Source organism: Lupinus angustifolius, unplaced genomic scaffold (genome assembly GCF_001865875.1).
Source record: "Lupinus angustifolius cultivar Tanjil unplaced genomic scaffold, LupAngTanjil_v1.0 Scaffold_75_107, whole genome shotgun sequence".
NCBI classification, from domain to species: Eukaryota; Viridiplantae; Streptophyta; class Magnoliopsida; order Fabales; family Fabaceae; genus Lupinus; species Lupinus angustifolius.
Window position 1 is genome coordinate 14,581 of NW_017723687.1, and position 26,548 is coordinate 41,128.

Here is a 26,548-nt window from a genome sequence, read left to right on the forward strand (position 1 = left end):
AATATGAAAGATAAATCTATAAATTTAATACTAATTGATTGAATACAAATGTTAAATTTAGATTACTGATATTTAGTAAAATATAACAAAATGTTTGAAATAAATGAGATATTTGAATGTGTTTATGATTATTCCCTCTTATTATCTAGTATTGTATATTTTGTTCTTCAATGCTAAGACTATTTATATATGAAGCATTTACATAGTTGTGACTATAGTTGGTGAAACTTTGTTGGAACTTCTTCTTGAAATTAATATTTATTGAGGTTTGTCATCTCTTCAACAAGATTTTCTCTTAACTTTATGCAACAACATTAATGATTCATAGTTATTTTATGTTTAGCAAGTAATGCTTCACCAATGGAAAATAGAATGTTTTATTTATTTATATTTGAGTCTCAAATATGTAATATCTTAAATAAAAAAGAGTGATAGGTGCAATTAAATTAAACAAAATATGATATCTTACGAAGATATGTCAAAATAATATAAGAGTTAATTGTTTTTTCATTATTTTTGGTTCGTTACAATATAGTATAAAAGTGATTCATACATCTCTTTAGAATTATTGATGCAGTTTGTAACGAACCAAAAATAATGAATAAACATTGACTTTTATACTATTTGAACTTGTCTCTACAACATACCATATTTTGTTTAGTTTGATTAAACTCGTCACCATTTTTGCTTAAAATGTCATACTTATTCCCCTTGCAAGTATAATTAGTATAATTATGGACATTAGATGTTATTTGTGTAGGTATAAAAAAGATGAGTGATTTATGAAATTCACTAAAACTTATGGGGTGTTAGTGTAATTTACTCATAATCATATAATACACAAAAGAGAAGAGTTATCCCATAGTCAATTCCACATGCAAATTTACAAATAATCAATTTATCATATCTAATGTATAATTAATTAATTAAGAGTAAATTAGACTGATATCCCTTGAAGTTTAACTTAATTATATTTACCACATATTTTATCTAAAGGAATTAAACTCATCTTTCGTGAGTAAGTGTGTTCAAATCCAGCCTGAACAAAAAATAAAACTGAAAATCGTTCCAAAATAAATTGTAATTGCAAAAATCGAATATGATTAGACTATATTTGATTTATTTTTTAAAAAGTATTCCGTTCGATTTTTGGTTCTAACTCTAGGAACTAGACTAATCCAAATCAGACAGAATTAATGCTGTTGTCTTACAAGTATATTGTTGTTGTTTTGTTCTGCTGTTGAATGATGTTTGATTAATTTTGTTGTTGTGGTTGACAACTACCTCTTGCTTTACAACTAATGTTGATTGTTGTTTTATAACTAAGTTTTTTATGGGCGTTTTAGAACTACTGTTGACTGTTGTTTTACAAGATTTGCTATTGACTGCTGTTTTACATTACTGCATTATATTGTTTTATCACTGCTTTTGTTTTAATGTATCTTGTCCCGCTGCTGTTGTATTTTAATTGGCATGTCCTATTTGATTTTTTTTCTTTCTAAATTATATTTAATATTTTAAAGTGTATTAGATTTCATATTTTAATCATAAACATGGCTAGTTTGTACAAAAAAGTGCATGTGTAGTATCATTATTGTATAAAAAATTAATCCAAACTAAAAGGAAACTACATATAACATTTGAATCAAATTACATCATATGTCTAAATATAAACAAACAACATGAACCAAGTTAATTATGGCTTTGAATCAAATTATTACTTTTGCATAAAAATGAATGTAAACCGACCACGAATATGCATACTTATAGTGGTAGGTAGTAAGTTTGTGTAATGTATATATATAAATAAGTTTATGTAATGTATCTATACTATGTATAAAGCTAAAACATCTTATAATTATTTAATATGGTGTAATTTCTTATTGCCTATTTTACCTTTATAAGTAACTATTATTATAATTTTTTATACATAATAAAAAATATTAATAGGAGTTAGAGAAAATTACATACCTAAAAGTATCATATTATTAATGTAGTTTTTAAAAGAATTACAATTCATTTTCATATTTCTTTTATCAAAAAAATAGAATACGATTCTCTTAAATATTTAATACTAAGAAATAAAATTGCGGGTCGGCAAACACAATTTGTCTACCGATACACTAGTATATATAAACTAAATTACAGGTGATTTATATATATGGAAAAAATGTGAGATAATTTCTGCAATTTATACCCATACTCATTGTACAATTTTAATGTGAATATTATAAAATTATAATATAGTGTAATTATCTTTATTAAAAAAATGAGTATCACAACCGAATATCTCAAATTGATATCCAAAAATCCTTAATATCATTTAATATTTATTTTAGAACAAATTATTTTATCACTTCTTCATCCATTCATTCTATTTCCACTATGCTCTACGCCTATGACCAACAAACACTGCAACACATCAGAATAAAATAACTCCTCTCTTTGCGGCGGCGCCGGAAGCCGTGTGCGGCGTTGTTTGACCTTCTCTCATCCCTTCATATTGTAAGTCGTCTCGATCTATGGACTCACCATGAACCTGTCCTCACTCTTCGTTTTTTTCTTCCTTTTTGCTTTTAATTTTAATCTCGTCTGAAAAATATTAGGGTTTGTTCTCACTAACCAAATTAAAATTCAATCTGGAAGCACTTGTGCTCTTTCCAAACCCTAATTTACGTTTTTTAATTCCCCTTTATATTTTTACAGTTTTGGGAATTTGGACACTGACCTTTGGGTTTTTTGTTGATTGGTGTTTTTATGATGTATTCTCATGAAAAGTTGTGATTTTTTTGTTTCTACATTCAAATGCAATAAGAAAAAGGAGGTGCTTTTATCATTAGCAAATAATTGCTTTATTAACTTTAGACATAGTGATAAATCAAAATCATTAATTTTTTTGTTGCTTTAATATAGTTATGATTGTGGATGTGCTTTGTTGGGTAGTTTGTAGTTTTAGTTGATAGAAGTTTGTTAAGGGTTTAAAGAGTAAGATGGGAGGAGGTTGTTTTGTGGAATCTTATTTATAGTTTGTTTTCATTCATAATTACAAGAATGCCACACATTGTTTACACTTTATTTCCTAATTTATAGATTTTTGGAAGGAATAGAGAAAGCAGTAATTATTAGTAAAAAAATAGATGAAAATGAATACAGAAAACATGCCAAAGAATGTAATTTTCATTACATGCTTTTTACCTCCATTTTTTTTTACAATGTTTAGCTTTTTAGCGTCTACTGGAAATTCCATATGTTTTTTAGAATCTCAATTATAGGGGAACTTCAGAATTCTAAGTCCTTAGATTTTGGCTTTATTCTATCCATTATTCTTCTATACTGTATGGGAGGGTCTTAACTCTCGGTCTTATAAAATGTGTTCTTGCCACTCCATCCTCGGTTTACACACTCACTGTTTAAGTAGAAGAGGTTCATTCTTGAGAGACCCCTTTGGAAATTCAAAGCTCTTTTAAAAGTCAAGACCTTGATTTGAATAGTGTGGTATTTGATCAGATTTTTTCCGGTTTGCAGTTTGTTATAGCAGTTACTCCCATTTAGTAGGAAAAGACCTTGATTGTCGCTGTGTCGTTGTTGTTTTTCTTTGTTGTTACCTCTAATTCATATTGGTATATTAGTTTGAGAGGGTTTAGAATGAATAAGGAAGGCAAAGCTTCATGGCGGTGTAATATTTATGCTATTATTTGTTCTATTTGGCTGGAGCAGAGTGCTTGTATTTTTTAGGATCCCAAGGATCTATGTATCATGCCATCTCACTTGTACAATTGAAATGTATTGGCATGACACAATACTGAGATATATCTTGATATCCCATTGTATCTAATGTTACGGTGAATCTCATGAAAATGCAATATTTTTGTGCTGTACCACTGGGAACACAGTTGAATAGGACAGATCTGGAAACAAGACAACTGCTTTGAAAATAAAGGAAGAAAATGTGAAGTGATGTTGATTGAGGAGAAAGAAGAGTAACAATAGCATCTTTTCTATTGCCCCCCCCTCCCCCCCTGTCCTTGTTAGCCATTGGGACTGTTTGATCTCTTTAGCGTTGCTAGCAGCAGCAGTGGTATATGAAACAGCTTTTCAGTTGAAAGTGGAGAAACTGGGAGGGAATCATATATCTCTTCACTTTTGTGTTGCCTCTAGCTTGAAGTCTTGAACCAACAATTTAATATGTATAATGCTTTTCAAATTCTGTTTTTTTGTCAAAAGACTGGTTTTGGAGGGTTGTGTTTATTTTTTAAGGGGAATCAGTATGAGTTAGAGAAATTCTATTTCATTCTTTTATGTTGGAAATCACTTTGTTGTTCTTTTGGCTTCTGTGGGTGTCTTTAGTTAGTTCTACATATTTTGTCTCGTGGATGATGTTATATGTTAGGTGTATCTGTCTTTACCTTTGCCTCTGAAACATTATATGCCTTCTGTTGTTGGTGAAGATTGGGTGTAGGCGTGTAGCATTATATGCCTTCCGTAAAAGCAGAAACTGGCTAAAATCGAGTCAGTGTTTATCCGTTTTTTTGTATTCGATTGAATCTAGCAGAAGCTAGCATCTTTAGGGTATCATTTTGCCTTTAGTTCTCAACTTGCTATGGGGTTGTATTGCTTTAACTATCACTGTTTGGTGTTCTACCCTTATGCTAATGGACATGCATAGGGATTGGGATGCTTTGTTACATTCCCTGTGTTTTTTCTTTTTCAATTCCTGTTTTTGACAATGTCATATCCTCTTTATAGGTGTAGTTTATGTCCTTTTTATCTAAAGAAATTTATTTTTATGTGGAAACTCTTCAATGGATGGATAAAATCTAAGAAACTTATTGGCTTTCCTTCATGGTTGGTTTATATATTATTGATTATTCATTTATTCATCAAGTCTAAAAAATTTAATTGATGCCACTTTCCTGTGAATTGTAGGAAAATCAGCAGAGTATGTGAAGCTTGTCAAAAAGCAGAATGAGCGACGACATATTTGATGGACAAATTTTGACAGAGAAGTTGTTGAAACTCAACAACTCGCAACAAAGCATTGAATGTATCCAAAAACTAACCCCTCTTTTGTTTTTAATGATATTTTCCTTTTAGTTATTTTTCATCATCAGGTTGCCTGGAGTACTAGTAGACCATTTATAGTGATAAGACTTTCTATGACACAATTTGTTCATTACATGGTATTCAATTACTACAACATTGCACCATGGTTTCTGTTGACTCATGTATCTAGCCTACATGTGAATTAGTGTCTTGGAAATAACTTCCACTTATTAAGCCTTGTTGTACCATCCATACGGATGTTTATACGATGTTGAGTGTCATAATATTAAAGCAATTCAATCAGATCCTTTCTCATTTTTATATGGTATTAGAAAGCCACCCCACCCCGCCCACTAAACCCTACTACTGGTGCCCTAAACCATTGTGCCATACAACTACCACCATTGCTCACTAACGACCTAATATTCCACCACATAGACTGCTAAGTGTCCCACTCCTAGAAGACCCAGCACAAGCATCCACCCCACCCTTGACTATACCGACAACATCACTAGCCCCTAAATTACCTTGTTCAACCTCTTCTCACCCCATCTAGTGTTCCAGCATGATCTTTGCCTCCCTTGTTGCTAGATTCACCATGGTTTCTTCATAAGATGCTATATCTGATCCATTAATACGTCTCTCGACCAATCATATAGTTGTGATTCTATCCTTTGCACCCGATGACTCTGATGCTCTGGTCTCCTAATGCATCACCAATGGTGGGCGAGGTTTGGGACATAGTGTTAATCATTATTGTCCTCATTGCACTTTTTGCAAGCAATTTGGTCGCATTGAGGAACACTATTGAACCATAGCCAACCAACAGTCTCAAGCTGTAATGCTGCTTAGGTTGCCCCCATCTTACATCTAACAATTTGTCTCTACTACTGAGTATATCTAGCTCAAGGTAGTAATGTAATCAACCATGCCTTTATCACTATCGCTAATCTTATAGCTTTTCTTTTGTAGTTTTGATCTCTCAGTTTTTGCGTTCTTGATTCAAGTGCTTCCAGTCATATGCTTGGTATTAGAGTGTATTAGAGCCTTAGGCTTAAGTATAACTTTGTTATAATGCCAATTGTGTTAGCTTGGCTTCGTCAAGATAGTTATTGTCAGTTGTGTTAGTTGGCTGCCAACTATGTAAGCTAGCCTTCTTCTCTATAAATAGAGATGCTTCCCTTATAAAGTTCAGTTTCCATAATAAGAAAACTGTAACTGAATTAGTTATGCTTCACTATTCTCTTTCTCCCTTTAGTTTATACTTCTACATGGTATCACACTCTCAATGGCAACCATCACAGATTTTGGTTCTCCACCGCCTGCTACGACTATTATGCTCTCCTCCACTTCCTCTCGCTCTGCCACTTCCAACGACAAAGTTAATCGAGAAAAACTTCATGGTGTGGCAACAATTTACTAAAGAAGTACTCAAATCGAATTGTGCTACTCGATTTGTCTATGTTCTTGAGATTCCAGAGCGATTTCTCACTGAAGAGGATCATGTTCATCGCCGTGTTAATACTGCGTTCGTAAGCTGGGAAGAAAAGGATTAAGCGATCCTCTTTTAGCTTCTCAATTCGATATATGAGAAGTTGCAACCTCAAGTTGTTGGTTGCAAAAATTCGTGGGAGTTATAGTGTGAAGTGCATTAACACTGTCACGTTCATACGAAAGCTCGCACTCATCAATTGCATTCTTAGCTTAGGTCAATTGTTAAAGGGTCTAGCACACCATATGAATCATGCATATCAAGGTTATAATTTATTCTCTTATCTTAATAGGTTCTCCAATTATACATGTTGAACACATTGATTCATTTTCGATGGGTTATGTGAAGAACTAAAACTGTTATAACTGCTATGGAGAGTCAAGAGTAAATTCCCTCCAGTAATGCTCTCCAATCCTATCTTCTTACATTTGAAGCTCGTCTTGAGCAAAATCAGAACAAATCAGTTTCTGATGTTGTATCTGTTAACATAGCTACGAAATCACCATCAAGTTCTCCACCTTCAGTCATGTCTCAAATGTAGTTTAGTTAATGAGCTCCACTTCACCATCTTTGTTTTCACGCTAAGGTTCGTCCTCTCACTTTAATGGAGGCGCTAGTTATTGTGGTGATGCTCATGGTAGCTTTCGTAGTGGTTGCAGTTGCAATCAGGTTTTCCTTTTTATGCAATGGGGATGTGGTTATTTATGTGAATTTTGGAATCGATTTGGCCATGATGTCTCCTATAGTTCCTATGGTGCACCTCCTACATTTGGCGTACCACATGGTCATTATGCTCTTGGTCCTCATGCTAACCTTCCAAGGCATCCTGCATCTTCTCTTATGGTTAGCCCATACAGTCACTATCCAGCTCAGTTTCCTGACCACAGTCGTAGTGTTGGACCTTCTTCAAGGGCTCCACCATAGTTTTAAAAATCGTTCCGCAACATGTGATGTAGGCACTACAAATAGGTTTCGGTAGGGCATGATATCACTTTTGACCTTTATAATGGATGGTTCCCAAATCACGGAAAACAACAACAATGGAATGACTTTTCGGCCACAATAGAACATGATTGCGCCCATAACGGATGAGATGAGTCATGTTTGTTTTTGTAGAATTAGAGAAGAAGAAGAAGTGTAAATCGTGTGAACAAGAGAGAAGAAGAAGTACGGTTGAGAGAAAGAGAGAAAACGGGAAAAGAGAAAAGAAGTAGAGAGAGAGAGAGAAAAGTATTCAACACTTTATTAGCTTTATGATTGATGATTACAAAAGGAGCATGTACTCTTTACTTATAGCAAAACAGAAACCTAATTGCTAATGTATCTGGTCATAAAGATGGACCAGATACATTGAAGGAATAAAAGAGGGCTCAATACATTTTAAGCAAAACAATTACAAATTAGTTAAAACTGAACTACTCTAATATTCCCCCCTAAATCTGAGCTATGATGACCTTGTTGAGCAGTATATAGATCAGTGATGTGAAGCTTGTCCTGAAGAAGAGTAAAACGAGAAGTAGAGAGAGGCTTGGTGAGAATATCGACAACTTGATGCTCAGAGGAAACAAGCTCAACAAGTAACTGTTTGCCGATTACTCTTTCTCTGATCCAAAAGAGATCAAATTCAATATGTTTAGTTCTAGAGTGCAAGACTGGATTTCTGGAAAGTAAAACAGTGCTCATATTATCACAGTAAACAACTGGCACAGAACTCCTAAACTGTAACTCCTGAAGGAGACTTTGAATCTAGATCATCTCACTAGCAGCAATAGTTAAGCTGCGATATTCGGCTTCAGCTGCGGACCGAGTAACCCATCCTTGTTTCTTTGACCACTAAGAGACCAAATGGGACCTAGATAAACACAAGCGCCCGAAGTAGACTTCCTATCATCAGGTTCAGAAGCCCAATCTGCATCACAGTAGGTATAGAGAGGAAAAGGATGATGAGGAGATGTTGGTCTTACAAGTAGACCATGAGTGATAGTCCCTTGAAGATATCGCAAGATTCGTTTTAGAGCTTTCCAATATTCTTCTTGAGGTTGAGAGAAACTGACAAACCTTACTGATACTATAGGAAATCTCTGGTCTCGTAATCGTGATATACTGTAGGGCCCCACCAAGAGATCGATATACTTTTCCATCTGCCAAGAAATTGCTTCCATGCTTAGTAAGTTTGCATCCCCCAACTATAGGAGTAGGTAGACTTTTCATATAATCCATATGAAATTTTTGCAGTAAGTCTTTGATGTACTTGAATTGAGTGAGAAGAAGAGACCCATTTGGAAGCTTCTGAATTTCAATGCCTAGAAAATATTCTAAAGCACCAAGATCTTTTAGAGCAAAGGCAAGATTCATCTTCTCAATAAGCTGCTTGATCAAAGTGGGAGAGGTACCCTTGATGATAATATCGTCAACATAACATAACACAAACAATTTGTGTGCAGACGTAGTCAATAGAAAGAGAGGATGATCACACCTACACTTTCGAAAATCAAAAGATAAGAGAGTTCCGTCCAATTTATCAAACCAGGCCCGGGGAGCTTTGTATTTATTAATAGTACCATCAGGATTTTCTTTGACCTTGAACACCCATTTGCACCCAATAGCCTCTCTATGCTGAGGTAGAGGAACCAAACTCCAAGTGTCATTTTTCATTAAGGCATCAAACTCGGTTTCCATAGCTCTTCGCCACTCAGGAAGGGACAAAGCTACCTTGGCTGACCTCGGCTCAACATAGGCAGTGAGAACACTCGGTATAGACAAAGTTCTAGACTGAACAATTTTTGACCGAGTAAGCATAGTGTGATAGTTAACAGGAAAAACCTGACTAGGACCGGGATCCAAAGGAGGCTGAGGAGAAGACTGAGAGGGAGTAATAGAGGATGAAGTAGGAACGAATATAGTAGTTGAGGTAGAGGAATGTGACTGACTATTCGAAGGGGGTGACTGAGATACAATCGTAAGAGGTATACACACACTGCTACTAGACTGTTGATCGGGTATGGAAGGGAGAGAGGCTGAAAGAAAACTTGGTCTCATTAAAAACAACATCATGTGAAATGTACATTCTACTCGTAGAGGAGAGACACTTGTACCCTTTGTGATGTGAGGAATACCCTAAAAAGGTGCACTCGGCTGACCTATATTGTAGTTTGTGTTTATTGTAAGGTCTTAAACACGGAAAACACGAACAACCAAAGACTTTCAAGAAGGTATAGTTAGGAGAGGTCTTGTATAGACACATGAAGGGCACACTACTCTTAATGGATTGACTGAGTAGCCTATTAATGAGATAGACAACAATGTCAAAAGCATATTCCCAAAATGTCAAAGGAAGATAAGCTTGGGCAAACAACATTAACCCAATCTCTACAATATGACGATGTTTCCTTTCAATAACACCATTTTGATGATGAGTGTGGGGACAAATAACTCTATGATGAATACCGAGAGAGCTTAAAAGGGTAGCAAAAGGACGAAACTCCCCACCCCAATCGGTCTGGATAGATTTCAAAACTCCCTTAAATTGAACCCCAATCATAGTGTGAAACTGTTTGAAAAGAACAAGGGCTTCAGACTTTTGCTTAAGAAGAAACACCCAAGTATACCTAGTACAAGAATCAACAATAGACATATAATATTTGTACCCGAAAACAGACATAACCGGAGCTGGTCCCCAAAGATTAACAAACACCAACTCATAGGTAGTGGAATAAACTGTATGTGAGAGTTGTGAAGGTAAACGATGTGATTTACCTAGAGCACAAGCATTACAAAAAATCAGTGGTATTTTTATTCATGAGAGGAAGTTTACAGTGTTTCAAAATATGCTGTACAACTTCTTTATGTGGGTGTCCTAAACGAGAATGCCATAACAAGTACAAATTTTCATGTCTAGAGTGTGTATGAGTAGTAGAAACAGAAAAATTACAACTCGAAGTTACATTTGGACTAGTGGAAAACGAAATAGAAGTGGACAATGAAGTTGGAAACTGAAGATTGGTGAAGACATACAACCCTTCCGGATCGAGAGTTCCTTCTAAAATTACGGTTCCATCAACCTGAGATTTCACATAACAATAGTGAGAATGAAACTCAAAATAACAGCATTGTCTCTGGCAAATTGACTAACACTAACAAGTGTTTTGGTTATAGAAGGAACCAGAAGTAAATTTTTAAGTGTGAGGACATGAGACAGATCATAAGGGGAGTGGAACTCAGAGTCACCAATACTTGTAATAGGAGCACCGAAACCATTACCCATAAAAATATTGTCAGATCCAGGAAGGCCAGCAGAGTGCATCAAATTAGAAGAATCTGAGGTAATGTGATGTGTGCCTCCAGAATCAGGATACCACAGTTGAGAGTTGTAGGCTTGCGGTTCAGTAGTGACTGGAAGGTGATGAGGACTAGGCTATCCTTCTGCTGGATGGAACGAATCAACATATGATTGAGCAGGAGACATAGGAGTCGGTCCCAATACAGAGGGCTGATGAAATCCTAAATGAGCCGTAGGAGGAGCATTGTTGTTATAAGACCCTGTAGGCTGTCCCTAAAATTGAGACTGAACATAGAGGCGCATATTTAGGGCAGAATACGGCGGAGCAAACTAAGCAGAATATGGCGGAGCAAACCGAGCAGAAATCGGCGGAGCATACTGCGCAGAAACCAATGGAGCAAACTGAGCAGAGGAGGAAGGGAGTTGTGACCGCATAACTAAATCAAACCTGTACCAGCATTGTAGAGCCCATGACCAGACTTATAGCAAACTTGACAACGTACAGAATTGCCTCGACCTCGTCCAAAACGACTATCCCTGCCACGGCCAAAGTAATTCCCACGGCCTCGACCAGAAGAAGGAGCAACAGACTGATACATCTCCGCTGTCCCTGCAGGTTCTGACTCCATTTGCGGAGGAAAAACAGAACCGCTATTGTAGAAATTGTGCCGAGACTGATGCTGGCTAGCAGCAGAAAACTTGGGAGACGACCGAGCAACATTTACAGAAAAACTTCTTGTGTTGGAGGATGGATACGCTCAAGATAAGTCTCATGAGCCATTAACAGAGATTCAAGTTGAATAAACGTACATACCTTTACTCTATTGTTGATTTAGGTGACAAAAGACTCGTATTCTAAGGGAAGGTCTTCAAGAATTAAACGAACATGTTCTCGGCCCAAAATGACCTCACCAACAGTAGTTAGGGAATGAATCAATGCTTTAACTCGAGACACAAACTCAATCACGGTCTGAGTTCCCTTCCTGATGGTTCGAAGCTCCGAGAAAAGAAGTTGACTACGAGCACAGATCAAAGAGTCAAAAAACGTATGGATCTCATCTCAAATCTGCCACGCGTGTCGGAGCCCTAAGACGCGGGACTGAACTGATTCGGACAGTGACTGAAGCAGCCACGAAACAAGATGCTGATCTTGCTCCTCCCACTGAAGAAAGGCTGGATTCATTCGTCCAAACTCACGGTCTTCTTCAGAAAGAAATCGGAGAGGAACTTGAGGATTAACAACATACCTCTCAAGTTGATGTGAAGCAAGAATTTCTTCTACTTGCTTCTTCCATATGAAATAATTCTTCTCAGAAAGCTTGGCTGAAATTACTTGAGAAAACGTCACTGTAGACGGCGGAACTGCCGCGGAAGGGTGAGGAGAGAGAGACAGGGTTGTTTCCGGCGGAAAATTCATGGTGATTTTGGATCTATAAGCTCATGATACCATGTTTGTTTTTGTAGAATTAGAGAAGAAGAAGTGTGAATCGTGTGAACAAGAGAGAAGAAGAAGTTACAATTGAGGGTTGAGAGAAAGAGAGAAAGAGAGAAAATGGAAAAAGAGAAAAGAGGTAGAGAGAGAGGGAGAGAAAATGGAAAAAGAGAAAAGAGGTAGAGAGAGAGAGGGAGAGAAAAGTATTCAACACTTTATTAGCTTTATGATTGATGATTACAAAAGGAGCATGTGCTCTTTACTCATAGCAAAACAGAAACCTAACTGTTAATGTATCTGGTCATAAAGATGGACCAGATACAGTGAAGGAATAAAAGAGGGCTAAATACATTTTAAGCAAAACAGTTACAAATTAGTTAAAACTGAACAGACTCTACTAAGTCACAACAGACCCAAATTAGTTAAAACTGATGGGACAAGTTGAGCAGCAGAACAATTAAGGTTTATTTTATCAAGCCCATAGGAAGTGAGCTTGGATACCAACTTGAAAGGGATGAATGAAATATCCGAATTGCTTGAATGATTTGTATGCACTCACTAGAAGAGTCCATACATGAATACATTGATTTTAGGAAATAAAATCAGAAAGGTAAATACTTGATATGATTTGATAATCATATATTTAATCCTAATCAGATATAGAATCTTTTAATTACCTTGACAATCTTCTATTTATCTCAGTAATCTCAACAGGCTCAAAACTCTGTTGATTTTTCATTATATCCAGTATCTTATAATTTATTTTATTTGTTAAAGCTCACTGTCAGTCTGTAACTGCATTCTTCTGATAAGTTATGAGTTTCATGATTTTCAGTTGTCAGATTCAGATTTTGTGTCGATGTGAAATCTAAATGAAGCCAAAAACCTTGTTTAAAAGTATATTTGAGATTTATGTTGCTATATATCTGTATCAGAATTATCAATGAAGTAGTTGCATTTTGTACTGTTGGTGTGCCCAATTTTCTTCACTAGCTGAATAATTTTGAAGACTGTGATTTAGTTTTGGTTAATCTTATTGCTTTCACATTATTCCCCCCTCCCTTGTTTTGGTTTTCTATTTGTGAGATTCATGCATTGCAAAATGTATTTCTTAACATCCATTCAGCATTGTCCCGTTGGTGTATTTCTCACCGGAAGAAAGCAAGAGAAGTAGTGGAAACTTGGGACAAATTGTTCAATGCTTCCCAGAAAGAGCAGCGCATCTCTTTTCTATACTTGGCTAATGACATCCTGCAAAATAGTAGGCGAAAGGGTAGTGAGTTCGTCAATGAGTTCTGGAAAGTTCTTCCAGTAGCTCTCAAGCGTGTTTATGGTACTCGTGATCAACATGGAAGGAAAGCAGTGATCAGACTTGTAAGTCCTACTCTTAGTTGTTATACGTTCTGTAAATCAATTATTACAATCACAGTACTGGGTATAGTCAATGTCTTTATACTATGCTTAAAATTTGATGGCATATATTTGTGTGTGCTGGCTTGGTGATATCTTCTTGCCCTCTTCTCTTTTTTGGGTCATTTCCACTATTTGTTAGAGTTTGCCCACAAAACTGAATTGGTAATGCTGAAAGAATTATAAATTTCTAGATTAAAGTATCTGCTTCTCGATATTGTACTGTATTTTTTTTTAATGATTTTGATAATGGTGTAGATTTCTGGTGCATATATATTTATTGGTACATTAGTCATTGTTGTTGTTGATTATGATTGATATGGTACTGATTATTGTTGATTTGTTTCCTTAGATCTATATTGAAGCATTCATTGTAATTATTCTAAATCCCGAAGATTTAGGGATTTATGCGTTTGTACTCCTTGTATTTAATCAATTTAAGTTGAGCACATTTCTCAATCCGTCTAATACATTTAGTTGTTTCGATTATTATTTTTTAATAATTTTAAGTATTATTTTTAATAGGTTTTTTCTAATGTGTGCTTTAGGCCACATTTTAATTTTCCCAAAAAGGGTAAGTTGGCATTGGAAATTGTCTAACACCCATTTATTGATGTACATGAATTTTATAAATGGATCAATTGTCGATGCGTACCCTTTTTGTAACAATTTAATTTCAGATTCATGTACTGCCTTTAATGTACCATGGTTGCATCATACATGTACTTAGGAATTAGATTATCATTAATATCAAATCAGCTCGATGCTAATCACTCAAGCATGGTTGGAAAGCAATGCCGAAGTCTTCACGAGAATTTTTTCTTGGGATAGGGTCATTTTGATGGCTTGTTTAAGATGTTCTGCCCATGGTTTATTTAGAGGTGTGTCTTTGTCAAATATGGGGAGAGATTGGTCTGTTACTGTATCTTAGCTCGTAATTTTTTCTTTTTGTTGTCTTAGGAGGATATGTATAGAGTTTGCATTCCATTCTGCACTGATTTTTGTGATGAATCTATATTCTATCAAATATAAAATAAATATATCTTGAATATTATTCTTAAGACCTAAACTGGATCCTTGTAATCCGTATGACTATTCTGTTGAAATAGCTCCCTCTTTCCATGTAGTTTTCCATCTTCCTCATCTCCGTGTTCTTATGGGCTGCCTACATTCGGATATTCATGTTCAGCATGTATATGTAATTAGTTTAGAAGAATTGCTCTGCCTAATTTGAAAGTAGTACCTACATTTCGTCATTCATAATACTCCTTAGTTTGTGCTGAATCACTTTTGTCAACACTGCCATTGTTCATTGGTTGCATTCTCTCCATCCCATTTAAGGATTTACCCAAGAGACCTCCATATATGCAGAAAAGGACTCCATTGCAGGGTTTTTCCATGCTTTTTGGTATCTCAATTGCAATGGGAGAATATGGTGTAACCTATGTTGCAATTTTGATAGGATTCTAATCCTTACCACTGTCAGTTGCATGTTCAGATCCCTTTGGCACCTCGTTTGTTATTGTGATAATGGTTTGATCATTGTGGTTTTTGTGTATTCTTGCTTTGCATCAATTTGACTTCAGAACATGCTATCGTTATACTCTACTGCCAGAGAAAATTGATGCATTTAGAATCCGTTTTTATAGCTGACCCAACTTGGGATAAGGCTTGATTTTTTTGTAGAGAATTCATTTTTATCAGCCATGTGTTACCTTACTATCCTTTTTGCTTTATGAGTTTTTTTTTCTTATGCCATTAGTGTTCATAATTTATTCTTTTCTAGCCGGTCCTTACATTCTTAAACTTCCCTTCGGGGTGGATTTTTTTGGAGGTGGGATGTTAGGTTGGTTTGGTAATGAGATCTTCTGATGCATTGTTTAGGTTGATATATGGGAGGAAAGGAAGGTTTTTGGTTCACGAAGTCAGGGTCTAAAGGATGAGGTCACAGGGAAGAATCCCCGTCCATCATCTGCAAGTAATGGAAAGAGTTCAAATTCTATCAAGATAGTGAAGAAAGATGCCCACTCAGTGAGAATTGTAAGCAAGTTCAGCATCACTTTCTGATCTTTAATCTGTTGCTTAATAGGTGATTTTTCTATATATCTGACCTTGAGGTGTGTCATTTCTTGGTCATGTTTATTGCAGAAACTGGCTGTTGGGTGTTTGCCAGAAAAAATACTGACAGCATTTCAATCTGTTCTTGATGAACATCCTAATGAGGAAGAAGCCTTAAGCAAGTGTAATGCTGCTGCACGTGACTACAGTAAACTTGTGGAAGATGTTGAAAAACAATTGGCTCAAGGTAAGAGGATTGTTAGTAGAACTCGATCTTTTCTACCTATCATACTCTCATGAGTATTGACTGAAGCACACATTTTGTGGTAAAGATTGAAATTTTTTAAATTGGTTAGCATCAACTAAATGATGGTGAATCTTTTTAGTTTTTAGATATAACTTGTTTAAGGCCACTTGTTAATGGTTATTATGGGAATTTGGGAGGGATGCCTATCATAATCATAAATGACATAACAACCAAGCCATCTGACTTTTAGGGTGTGGGGTTTATCCACCTTTGTTGTGGATAAGTCGTTCTTTCCAACTGAGCTTGGTTGATGCAGAACAGCAGAAACATTTGTCCCATAGGGGAGGCATAGAACTCCCATTTTAAGTAGTTGCACCCCCCTTGATAAGCTGGCTTTTTGGAGTATCAGTCAGTGATGTGTAAGAGTTATTCTTGGTCAGGAATTGATTAAGAAATGAAATGTGATTTTAGATTTTGTCTGGGTGTGTTGTCATTACCCAATAGAAAGGCTACCATTTATGTTTGTATATTGCACCTCCCTATTTTTTCCGGGCATTTGAAAACATGTGCATGGCTAACTCCACTTGCTGACTCTTTTCTGCTTCAATCAGTATAACTTGTTTCTATTTCTACTGCAATAGCTAAGTGTAATTAAGAAGTTATTTACTGATATTGGTTGCTTTGACATTGGATGGGTTCCATATCAGGAACTCCGCTAGGATCCACTTTGGTGAATGACTTGCAAGAGCAGGAAAAGGAGCTTAAACAATATATGGATCAACTTGATAATGCTGAGGCTTCTAGGGTTACTTTGCTTTCACAGCTTAAAGATGCATTGCAGGAACAAGTACAGTTAATTCTACAAATATGCTAATATAAAAAAACTGAAATTGATGACTGCTTACTAATCTAAAGTTTTTCAGGAATCAAGGCAAGAGCTTGTTCGCACCCAGTTGCTAGTAAGAACCTGTCTCTAATCTCTCTATCTCTGTCCTCTCTCTGGGGGTGTACCACTGCTCAACAGAAGATACCTTTGGCTACGATGTGTATTTCATCAGTATAATCTCAGCCACCGTAAAATAACTGAAATTGTTTGTGTGTAGTCATTCTAAAATTTTTCCGTACAAGATTATTGTTATTTTGAATTAGTAGCTCAGCAATTTATTTATTTGATAAAACTCATCAAATTATTTTGGCCTTCCATGTAAAGAAAGAATAAAAATCACAGAACCATATGCATTGTTTTTCATGAAAGATTATTTTTTTTCCATTTGTTTGAACATAAATTGTTATTTAATGGTATAATCCTACAAATTAATTGTGCAGCACCATTGTCCATGATATTTTTTGCATAAAAGATGTCAAATTATGATCTAGTCAAGGGGCGGATGGTATAATCTCTTTGGCCCCCCTCATCAAAAACTCTCTAGCTCCGCCCCTTGATCTACTTGTCTTTCCTGCTACATCTATTTATTATAAAGAAACATTATATGTTTTTTTTTTGCTTCCCAGTATTTTACACCTTGTGTTCCTCATTTGAATCTGAATAGTTTTTCCTGTTAAATTACTGTCTGATATTCATTCCAAGTGGATTCTTTTCAGTACATTTACATGGCTACTCTCTGTCCTTGTATGTTAAAATTGTGTCTGGTTTGTAGATTTAATATTTCATTATCTTGAAACCAAAGCATCAAATGTTTTTATGTTCTGTTATTAGATTGAATTCTGTTTGATGTGTTTCTGCTAAGAGTCAAAGGATGCAACATAAACCCAAAATGACGTCTACATATTTACTTCTGTCCATTAAAGGGGTTTTAAGATTGAAAAAATTAAGAACTTTGTTTGCACAGTTTATGGATAAACCAATCAGAAAATAATGGTTAGCTGGTTCTCTAGCATTTGATAGGATTTAAGTTGATTTTCTAGCCACATCCATGAAACACAATAGATTGGGGTACTCCCCAAATCCTGCATGTTATTCGATGTAATGCGTCGAGTTTTGCATATTGACTCCGTGTGTTTTTCTATATATAGAAATTGAATATTTAATTGTTGTGAAGGTTGCACAAGGCCAGATTGACAAAGCTGCTAGTATCAGGAAGCAGCTTAACAATGCAGCAGAAGCCACTCTTCCATCAATTCAACTTAACAGCACTACAAATCAACCTTCTTTTGCTCCTTCCCAAACTTCCGAAGATGATAATAAGAAGGCAGCGGCTGCTGCCGTTGTTGCTAAGCTTGCTGCTTCTACATCTTCTGCCCAGATGCTTACATCAGTTCTTTCTTCTCTTGTAGCTGAAGAGGCTGCTGCCATGAATGGTAACTTAAATTCTACTGGATTTACATCGGGATTACCTATGTACAACCCAGAGAAAAGACCCAAACTTGAAAATCCAATGGCTGTTTCTGATGTTAACAGTTCCGATCAAGGGCGTTCTTCCTTTTTCGCCAATTTACAACAACCATCAATAACAAATGGGCCACTTGCCCCTTCAACCAGCTTGCAAGCCATGTCTCCAGCCAATCAATTACAAACTGCATTTGGTTCAGCACCCCAACCGCCACCCCATTCTACTGCAAATCCTCCAAACCAATATGTCCAGCCAACTGGTTTAATGGTTGGCGGAATTCCGTATGGATATGGATCAAATAGCCTACCACCTCCACCTCCACCTCCTTTGCCGGCACATATGGCAATAGGGTTCTCAATGGCCAGTACTCAACCCGCACAACAGCAACACCAGTCATCGCCAGGAGGATTTTACGGGTCACCACCAGGTTTCGGCTTTTATGGGCAAAGCCATCCGTCAACACCACCACCGGTGCCTAGGCAGTGAGCTTTTATTCCAAAGTCCATCTGTCAACATCAGTGGAAAACTTTTGTTGCAACTTCCTCTGGGAAAATTGCATGTAGGATTAAGATTTCCTGGAGGCTGTGTAATAATAATGTACATTGTTAGAAAATTAAATGTGATCTGAATTCATCTGTAGCCTTGTATAACCCCGCCTTTGTTTTTACATACTGGTAAAAGGAAAGAACCTGATGGGTCCCTCACAATGCCCTTGCTATGGTGTATGTAGACCTTGTTTGCTTCCATGAATCTACCATGGGGAGAAACATAAGCAGCTGATGTTGCTTCACTTCTTGATGAATTCCTTGGAGACAACCTTTCAGACTTCATTATGCTTAGTATGCTGTCCTAGGATGTTGGCTGCTAATGTAGAGTACTATAAATTAATAGGATGTTGGTATTTTTTGTTGCCTGCTAGTGTCAGGATAGTGCATGTTATGGTCTTTATTCCTGCAAATGTTTTAGTGTCTATTTTGATAGTTGGGTTATAGAGGGGAATGAATAGAAAATAAGGGTTTAAAGTCATTTCACAAGTATATTTTATGGCTCTCGAACCCTACTCCCTACCCTTACCACTATTATACTCTAAAAACCTATTTGCAAACAAACTATGATCTTGTCGAACCTGCAGTAATACCTATTTGATTGAAGTCATTGAACTATGTTCAGGTTCTGATGAGTTAATGATTATGGATTCAGAGCATTGCCGTGTACTATGCAAATAAAGTCCACACAAAGGACGACTAAACCCAAAGCCATGTTTGCTAAATAATTTGGTAACTAAATGTTTATTTGAAGAAAAACATCATTGATCACAACAAAGTTTACATGTATAGTTTTATCATCAGGGTCAAGTAATTGGTACCAAGTTGTTTATTACTATTAGATCCAACCATTTTAGTTTCACACCTAGCCTTTTTTAAATTGAAATCAATAGAACACACTTACAACTTTACCTTCTCTTTCCACACCTTGTAGCCACTCTCCCATAAACCTTACCCTCCAATTCTCATTTCTTCACCAAAGGCTTGCCAACTCTTTCTTGTTTTGCTAAGCTAGGGGAAACTTGTCAATCTTCTTTCCCTCTAAAACCTACTTTGTTTTGTAATAGAATAAAATAAAAAATTAAAATTTTACAAGTAAACTAAAATTGGACTTTCTGGAAAGAAACTGTCAAGTTGGTTCTTTTATTATTAATCCAGTTGAATTCTCAAATATTAATTAAAAGTCAATGTTCTAATTCAGATGACTTAACACAATGAGTAAAGATGGACTTTCATATTTTCAATTAAAAAAATTTAATATCTATCTTCAAAGCTTTGATGCAAATAAACTTATTTGCAAGTTACCTGTATTGTAGAAATTATATTAGTAGGATGTTAGCTGAAAATTATCTTATCAAAATATCTTTTATTAATTTAACACTTCTGTTTTTATTTTTAAGTCATGCTAGAAGATTTCAGTTTTCCTAATATAAATCATTTTACAATATTTAGGTAGTATTAAATAACTCATTTCAAATGTAATATATTTATTATTACCTCCATACTCCAATAATCTATTTGGTCTAGTTGTGAAAGATCTCACCGGATTCCCATGTATTGTAATAGGCAAAAATGTTAAAGGTTTGATCCCTAGAAGTGTCATTTGTTGGGAGATATAATCACACTCTCCGAAAATCATTAAATCATCATCCGTAGGTGAGATGATACCGTTGGTTATATAAAAAAATAAGGATTACTTTTGAAATTTTCATTTAGTTTAATAAATTTACGTGTAATAATTAATCTTACTTTAATATGCGAAAATTAAGTAAAGATTTGAAATGAGACTATTATAAATATTTAATATAGATAAATGTGCTTAGCTTGTAAATAATTTAAAAAAAATTAGACATAATAAATTACTCATTAAATTAGACTAAGATGCCTAAATTACCATCATAATTAGTATAGTAAATTTTCATATCACCAAGATTTGGAATTTTATGGGGTAATATTTAGTTTTATATATTTCTGCTATTTTCAACATTTTTCTCCGGTGGCACAAGTCAAAAAAATTGCACACCCATAACGGTTTTGAGGTGAACAAGCTGTGATTTGGGCAACACAAATCACATCATCACCGTTTTCATTCATTTTTTTATTATTCTTCTTCTTTTTTCTTAACAATTACGAAAAGCTATAGCAACAAAATTAAGCAACCTTTTTTTTATTTTTTATTTTAAATGTATAAAACCCCCTTTATTGTTACTTTGCAATTTCATGCTACGGTTCTTTTTCCTTTTTGAAATTCTAGTTGGAACCCTCAATTCCCTTTCTGCTCCGTATCAATCGCGAGGAAAAAAAGACGTTTTTTAACAATAAACGGTAATTTTTCGCACTTAGGGTTTATTTTTAATTAAATGATTTATGTGCATTCATGGTGTTTATGAATTTGCATGTTGTCATTTTGCCCTTATTCAATTTTAGTTCAATTTATTCATATGCTATTTTACTTTTCAATTAGTTGAATAACCTGATAACCCCTTTATCTGGGTATCGCACAATTAGGGTTTGATGATTATGACGAATTTAGCGTATGAAATGGATTATAGGTTTATAATAATTATTGCTATGTGTGTTATTGAAAAATGTGGAATACCAGTTTGAGTGATGCATGTAAATAATGGATTTTTGTTTTCGTTTTGTTATGAAACATTGATGATAATGGTTTTGAAATTGATGGTTCTTTTTTGACTTGTAGGCTGACATTTAGTAAGGAATAATATTAATGTCTTCAAGAACATTGAGGAGGAGACTCCATCATGGGGATATTGATGGCAAAAGTCGAGAGCGTTTGGAGACTTCTGGATTGGATTCTTTGAGTGAGCCGTTACTGGCCGATGATGATTATAGTGAGCATAAGAAGGTAGGAAAATGTGGTTATCAATCTTTTTCATTTGAGGGGTTATAGGCGTATAGCTTCAGTAGTTTTTTATTTATTAACATTTTGTGATGTTTTGTTTTTCTGTCATACAGATGTGTACGCTTGAAGATATATGGGATGATGAGAGGAAGAAAGCGCAAATTCATTGGACATTCTTATTTTCAAATCTCATTGCACAATGGGCACAGTGGTTTGGTATGTGCAAAGTTGTTTTGGCTTTTCTCTTGTATGCAAATTAGCATGATAGTATGAGTAGTTGAGTTGTACATTTTTTGTACTTTTGTTTTCAAATAGTAATACTTAACTGTTTGTTCATGATTTTTTTCTTTAACAACTTTTTTATTTATCTTTTTTATCAGACTTTAATGTTTTGTTTATCTTTTCCTATTAGATTTATATCTTATTCTCCCAGGCATTTGATGACTGGCACTTTTTTTCTGTTAAATTGTTTTTCATTTTTCATTTCTCAAAAGAAACCCTGCATTTACTAAGGAGTATGATTGTTGTGATCATAGGTCACTCATTCTATGCTCAATGTTTGTGGACCAAATACCCGCCATTGTTAGTTATAAAGGGAATAAAATCCAATGCTTTTGTCATTTTGGCAAACGAAAGATATTAAAAAACCATTCTTTCCCTGATTCTCCCTATGTTTGACCTTGAGGATGGCAGTTAAATGAATAGGTCATATAGCTGTGGCTTTGCACGATGGGGCACTTCTAGTGTAAGCTTGTTAACTATTGGTTGACTGAACTGATTATGGAGGAGATTGATATTAATGCTGAGAATTGAGTTTATGGTGGTTGGATATATGTATTTTTGTTCTGATAAAAGTTGTTGTAGTACATATTAAGTTTGAAATCATGTAAATCATAGATAGAGAAAGGGTGCATTCCCAAATATATGTTTTTTTTAAATAATCTTTGTGTGTGATTAAATGACCTTACTATCAAAGGGGCCATTTCTATTGTTCATTTCTAACTAAGAGCCTCGTTTGTCTGACTGGAAAAAAGAAGGAACTATATTATAAAATACTAAACACCTGGATGTTATGCATGTATTATAAGTATCTTTTCCTCATTGCTGACTGATGTACAACTAGGAAGACAATGCATGTAGTATGTCATGATTTTATTGGTAATTAGGTGATTAGATAGTCACCAGTCATTCATTCTGTCTTTGCAGCAACTATTGTACTAGGATCTGGATCTCTTATCGGGCGTCTTTTAACTCTTCATTCGACTGCTCTAAATGGGCAAAACAATAGGATGCTTCCTCCTTCTCTTAGCCCTCTGCAGGTATGTCTGTTGGTATCTTATTTTTAATTCTCATGTGCATGTTCTGACCAAAACTAAGTAACCAAATTCTACTCTGATTCTTTGGAAATTAATGTCGTATAGTTTTAGTATTGCACATTTCATCTAAAATGTCATAAATTTGTAGTTTTGACAGTAAGTGCAATTGATATAAATTATTAATTTGACCCATTTCCGAGCACACCTTTTCAATCAATGCCACCAAATGATCAAACCGCTAACAACCGTCTCTCATTGTTTAAAAGTTTAATGGTGCATCCTGATAAGTTGGTGTAGTGCATGTAGAAGCTGTTAGGTTCTGACTAGGGGTGGCAATACGGCCCAGCCGGGCTCACCTTTGGCTTGCCAAAATATGAGCTAGCCCTACCCGACCCTTATTGCTAAAATGGCTCAAAATGCCAGCCCAACCCATATTTTTGCAGGGCTGACAGGCCGATGGGTTGACCCATTTTTTCTTTTCAAAACACATTTATTACCAACTCAATCACAATTTCAAAAATAAATAATCTTCGCGCCTCATAAATGTCTTTTAAAACAAAAAATCACAAACCAAAGTTCACAATCTCACAATAAAATGCCATCTTAGTTTAAAACTTGTAAGTTCTAAACAACAAACCAACATAGTCTTAAACTTTTAGACTCCTAGTTCACAATAGAGCTTCTATCTCCTAAGTTTTAAACATTAGATGTTCTGTTGAAAGAAGATGCCTCCACTTTTCTATTACTGCCACCATCAACGTCTTTCAAATCTTCTTCATCATCTACATTATGTACATCACTAAATTAATATATGCTTATAAAAATAATTAAGTAACGAATCAATGATAATTACATTGAAAAACAATGAATTACCTTCTCAAACATAACCATTCAACCAATTCTGAGCACAAATCAAAGCTTCCAGATTTTTGGATAAAAGTCGACTTCTATACTTGTTAAGAACATGTGAACCGATGCTAAATGCAGATGCAAATGCAACAATTGTAATAGGAATGCAAAGCATGTCACGAGCCATGATGGATAGCTTTGGAAATCGACTTGTATTTCCTTTCACCACTGTAGCACATCCAAATCATTATTATCTTTAAAATTTAAAGATACCTCTTCCTAATAAAGATCAAGTTGTGACTTTCTCGTTTTTATGGCAAGTTCTGTCTTGTGCCTATCAAGTTCCTATTAAATATTTCATAAATAAAACATGTAAATAGCAAATAAACATATAATTAAACCATTAAATTAAAAGCCTAAAACATGTTCCTAAACTAAAAGCCTAAAACATGTTCCTAAAATAAAAGCCTAAAACATGTTCCTGGTCTCCTTTTTGAATGCTGGCCCGCCGGTCCAGCCCGGCCTGGCCCTCCATGGACTGTCTAAAAAACGGACTTCCAAACCGGCTTGAATATGGGTTTTGGGCTAAAATCCCCAGCCTGACCTGCAAAAATGCCAATCCAAACGGGCTGGCCCATCGGGCCAAGCCCATTTTAAATCAATCATGTGGGAGGATATTATCAGTAGAGTTACATTTATATTTGCAACAGTTCATAGGTGGGCAGTGGATACTTCTTTGTTCGATGGTGTGTTTTATTTGGCTGAGTTCTAGATGGAAATTTTTTCATTGAAAGAGCAACCTTTTCTACCTTTTTTATAGATATTTATATTCAAAGTTATGGTTTATTGATATTGTAGTTCCTTCACCAGTTCACCGAGAATGAGCTTGTGTAGTCTTTCTAGTTATGATGGTTCAGTGGGTTTTTTCTTATTATTAGTTTTTTTTATGAATATTATATTTGATATTGCCATCTTATTGCTTGTGGCTTCTGATTGTATGATTTTGATTTGTTGTTTTGGATAAATTTTATGTTTATGATTATTGACATCTGTTTCCATTTTAGGAAGAAAGGCTAAGAAGTTTAAGGCAACGGCTTGAAGTCCCCTTTGATGGTTCTAAAATGGAGCACCAAGTATGTATTGAATGCAATATTTTTTAACTTTCAAATAACTGCTGACATTTGCCACTACATTATTATGTGTTCTGCTTTGTGCAATTTTTCATATGTTCTGATCATGATCTTGTCGTCATGCTCTCCTTTTGGTACCACTGTTTGATAAACAATGTGAATGTTTTTCTAATGTGAGCATGAGCATGGTAACTGCTTGACTTTCAAAATGCATGTTTATGGGGAATGTTATGGGGGGACTTAATTATTTAAAATGTAGTTGCCTTCTGTAGATTAACCAAAAGGTGGTCAAGCATAATGACGCCCATTCCTTTGTTGCACGTCTATGTAGTATAATTATCTAGTATACCCATAAGATAAGATGTTTTGAGGAAAAATTGTATAAATATGAAAAAATGGAATGCTTTAACAGACATTTTCACTTATTGATATAAGGACGACATCTTCGAATGCAATTTTGTTATTGCAGGATGCACTTAAACAACTATGGAAATTGGCTTACCCTGACAGGCAGCTTCCTTCACTTAAATCAGAGCTTTGGAAGGAAATGGGATGGCAAGGTTCAGACCCATCAACAGATTTTAGGTGTGTGACCAAAACAATGTATTATTCTGTGGGAACTATAAGTGGTGGGGGCATAAATGTTGAGGGGTTTTTTTTAATCCTACTCTCCATCATCAAACAAAACTTTCCTAAACTTCAATATGTCTTCTGTACCAGCTGTACTTTTTTAGTTTTTTTACTTTATTATAATTGATTTAATATGAATTATCGATCCGTGATCTGCAGGGGTGGAGGATTTATATCATTAGAGAATCTAATCTTTTTTGCGATGAAGTATCCGGTAAGTTTCTTCCATTGCATTTGCACTCATGCACACATTGTGCTTGCTTGATGTTCATCTTTCTTATCAAGACATTATTGAATTGTTTCTGAATTGGAGTAGCAAATTACATGGATACAAGAAAGATAATATCATATTTGATCTAAGAAGACTATGGTCTTTAAAAATTCCTAAGAAATGATATTGTTGGTTATCATCTGAATTTAATTAAGAAACATGTGTTTTATTATTCTTGATGCTGTACTGCTGTAAGTTCATGAAGAGTGTTTCTTGAAGGATGTATTCTTGTTTATGGAGTACATAGTTGATGAAGACATAAGGCATAAACTCATAATCAATGACATATATAAATCAACCAAGTTTAAGGCATCTCAAAGGCTTAAAAATAAGTACTAGGTAGCTCGAAATTCCAATATAAGTCACATAAGTTAGGTAATTGAGCCTGTCTATGGCTTAAAAGTTGTACTTAATATTAGTCTTAGACTACTAGTCTCAAGTCTCAAAATACTAATTAGTTCCTCAATCAGATTCACTACCCCCATTTCCATAATCTTTTGTCATCATCATTTGACCTCTTCACTACTTGATTTGTACTGAATTTTTCTGCTCAAGGTGAAATTCTGCCCCCGTCAGATTGATTATATATTCTTCCAGTGTGAATAAGAAAATAACCCATTATACTGTTTTGT

The 26,548-nt window shown here is 35.1% G+C and overlaps 2 protein-coding genes and 1 long non-coding RNA gene across 3 annotated transcripts; all 3 read left to right on the forward strand.

Moving 5' to 3' along the window:
* Nucleotides 1-2,357: 2,357 nt before the first annotated feature.
* On the forward strand, nucleotides 2,358-19,275 carry LOC109339463 (regulation of nuclear pre-mRNA domain-containing protein 1B-like). The gene is made up of 8 exons (XM_019576913.1): nucleotides 2,358-2,505; nucleotides 4,927-5,044; nucleotides 13,373-13,620; nucleotides 15,541-15,696; nucleotides 15,805-15,961; nucleotides 16,669-16,808; nucleotides 16,885-16,920; nucleotides 18,022-19,275. The coding sequence occupies exons 2-8, from the start codon at nucleotides 4,966-4,968 to the stop codon at nucleotides 18,796-18,798; spliced, it is 1,593 nt and encodes a 530-aa protein (XP_019432458.1). The 5' UTR covers nucleotides 2,358-2,505; nucleotides 4,927-4,965; the 3' UTR covers nucleotides 18,799-19,275.
* A 1,652-nt stretch (nucleotides 19,276-20,927) lies between these two features.
* On the forward strand, nucleotides 20,928-25,600 carry LOC109339464. Its single transcript, XM_019576914.1, is given in 8 exon segments — nucleotides 20,928-21,182; nucleotides 21,559-21,723; nucleotides 21,834-21,936; nucleotides 22,927-23,039; nucleotides 24,950-25,018; nucleotides 25,485-25,559; nucleotides 25,561-25,575; nucleotides 25,577-25,600. Coding segments are annotated over 7 exon segments (537 nt in total). The 5' UTR covers nucleotides 20,928-21,182; nucleotides 21,559-21,585.
* On the forward strand, nucleotides 25,025-25,383 carry LOC109339465. The gene is made up of 2 exons (XR_002106664.1): nucleotides 25,025-25,229; nucleotides 25,309-25,383. It is a non-coding gene; the product is annotated as an uncharacterized LOC109339465 (long non-coding RNA).
* Nucleotides 25,601-26,548: the final 948 nt, after the last annotated feature.

Excerpts from the sequence above, each read along its gene's own strand:
- LOC109339463 (XM_019576913.1), top strand. The coding sequence starts at position 4,966 with ATGAGCGACGACATATTTGATGGACAAATTTTGACAGAGAAGTTGTTG. Across the intron at positions 15,697-15,804 it reads ATGCCCACTCAGTGAGAATT|AAACTGGCTGTTGGGTGTTT; the intron begins GTAAGCAAGTTC and ends TGTTTATTGCAG. Across the intron at positions 16,809-16,884 it reads AAGATGCATTGCAGGAACAA|GAATCAAGGCAAGAGCTTGT; the intron begins GTACAGTTAATT and ends AAAGTTTTTCAG.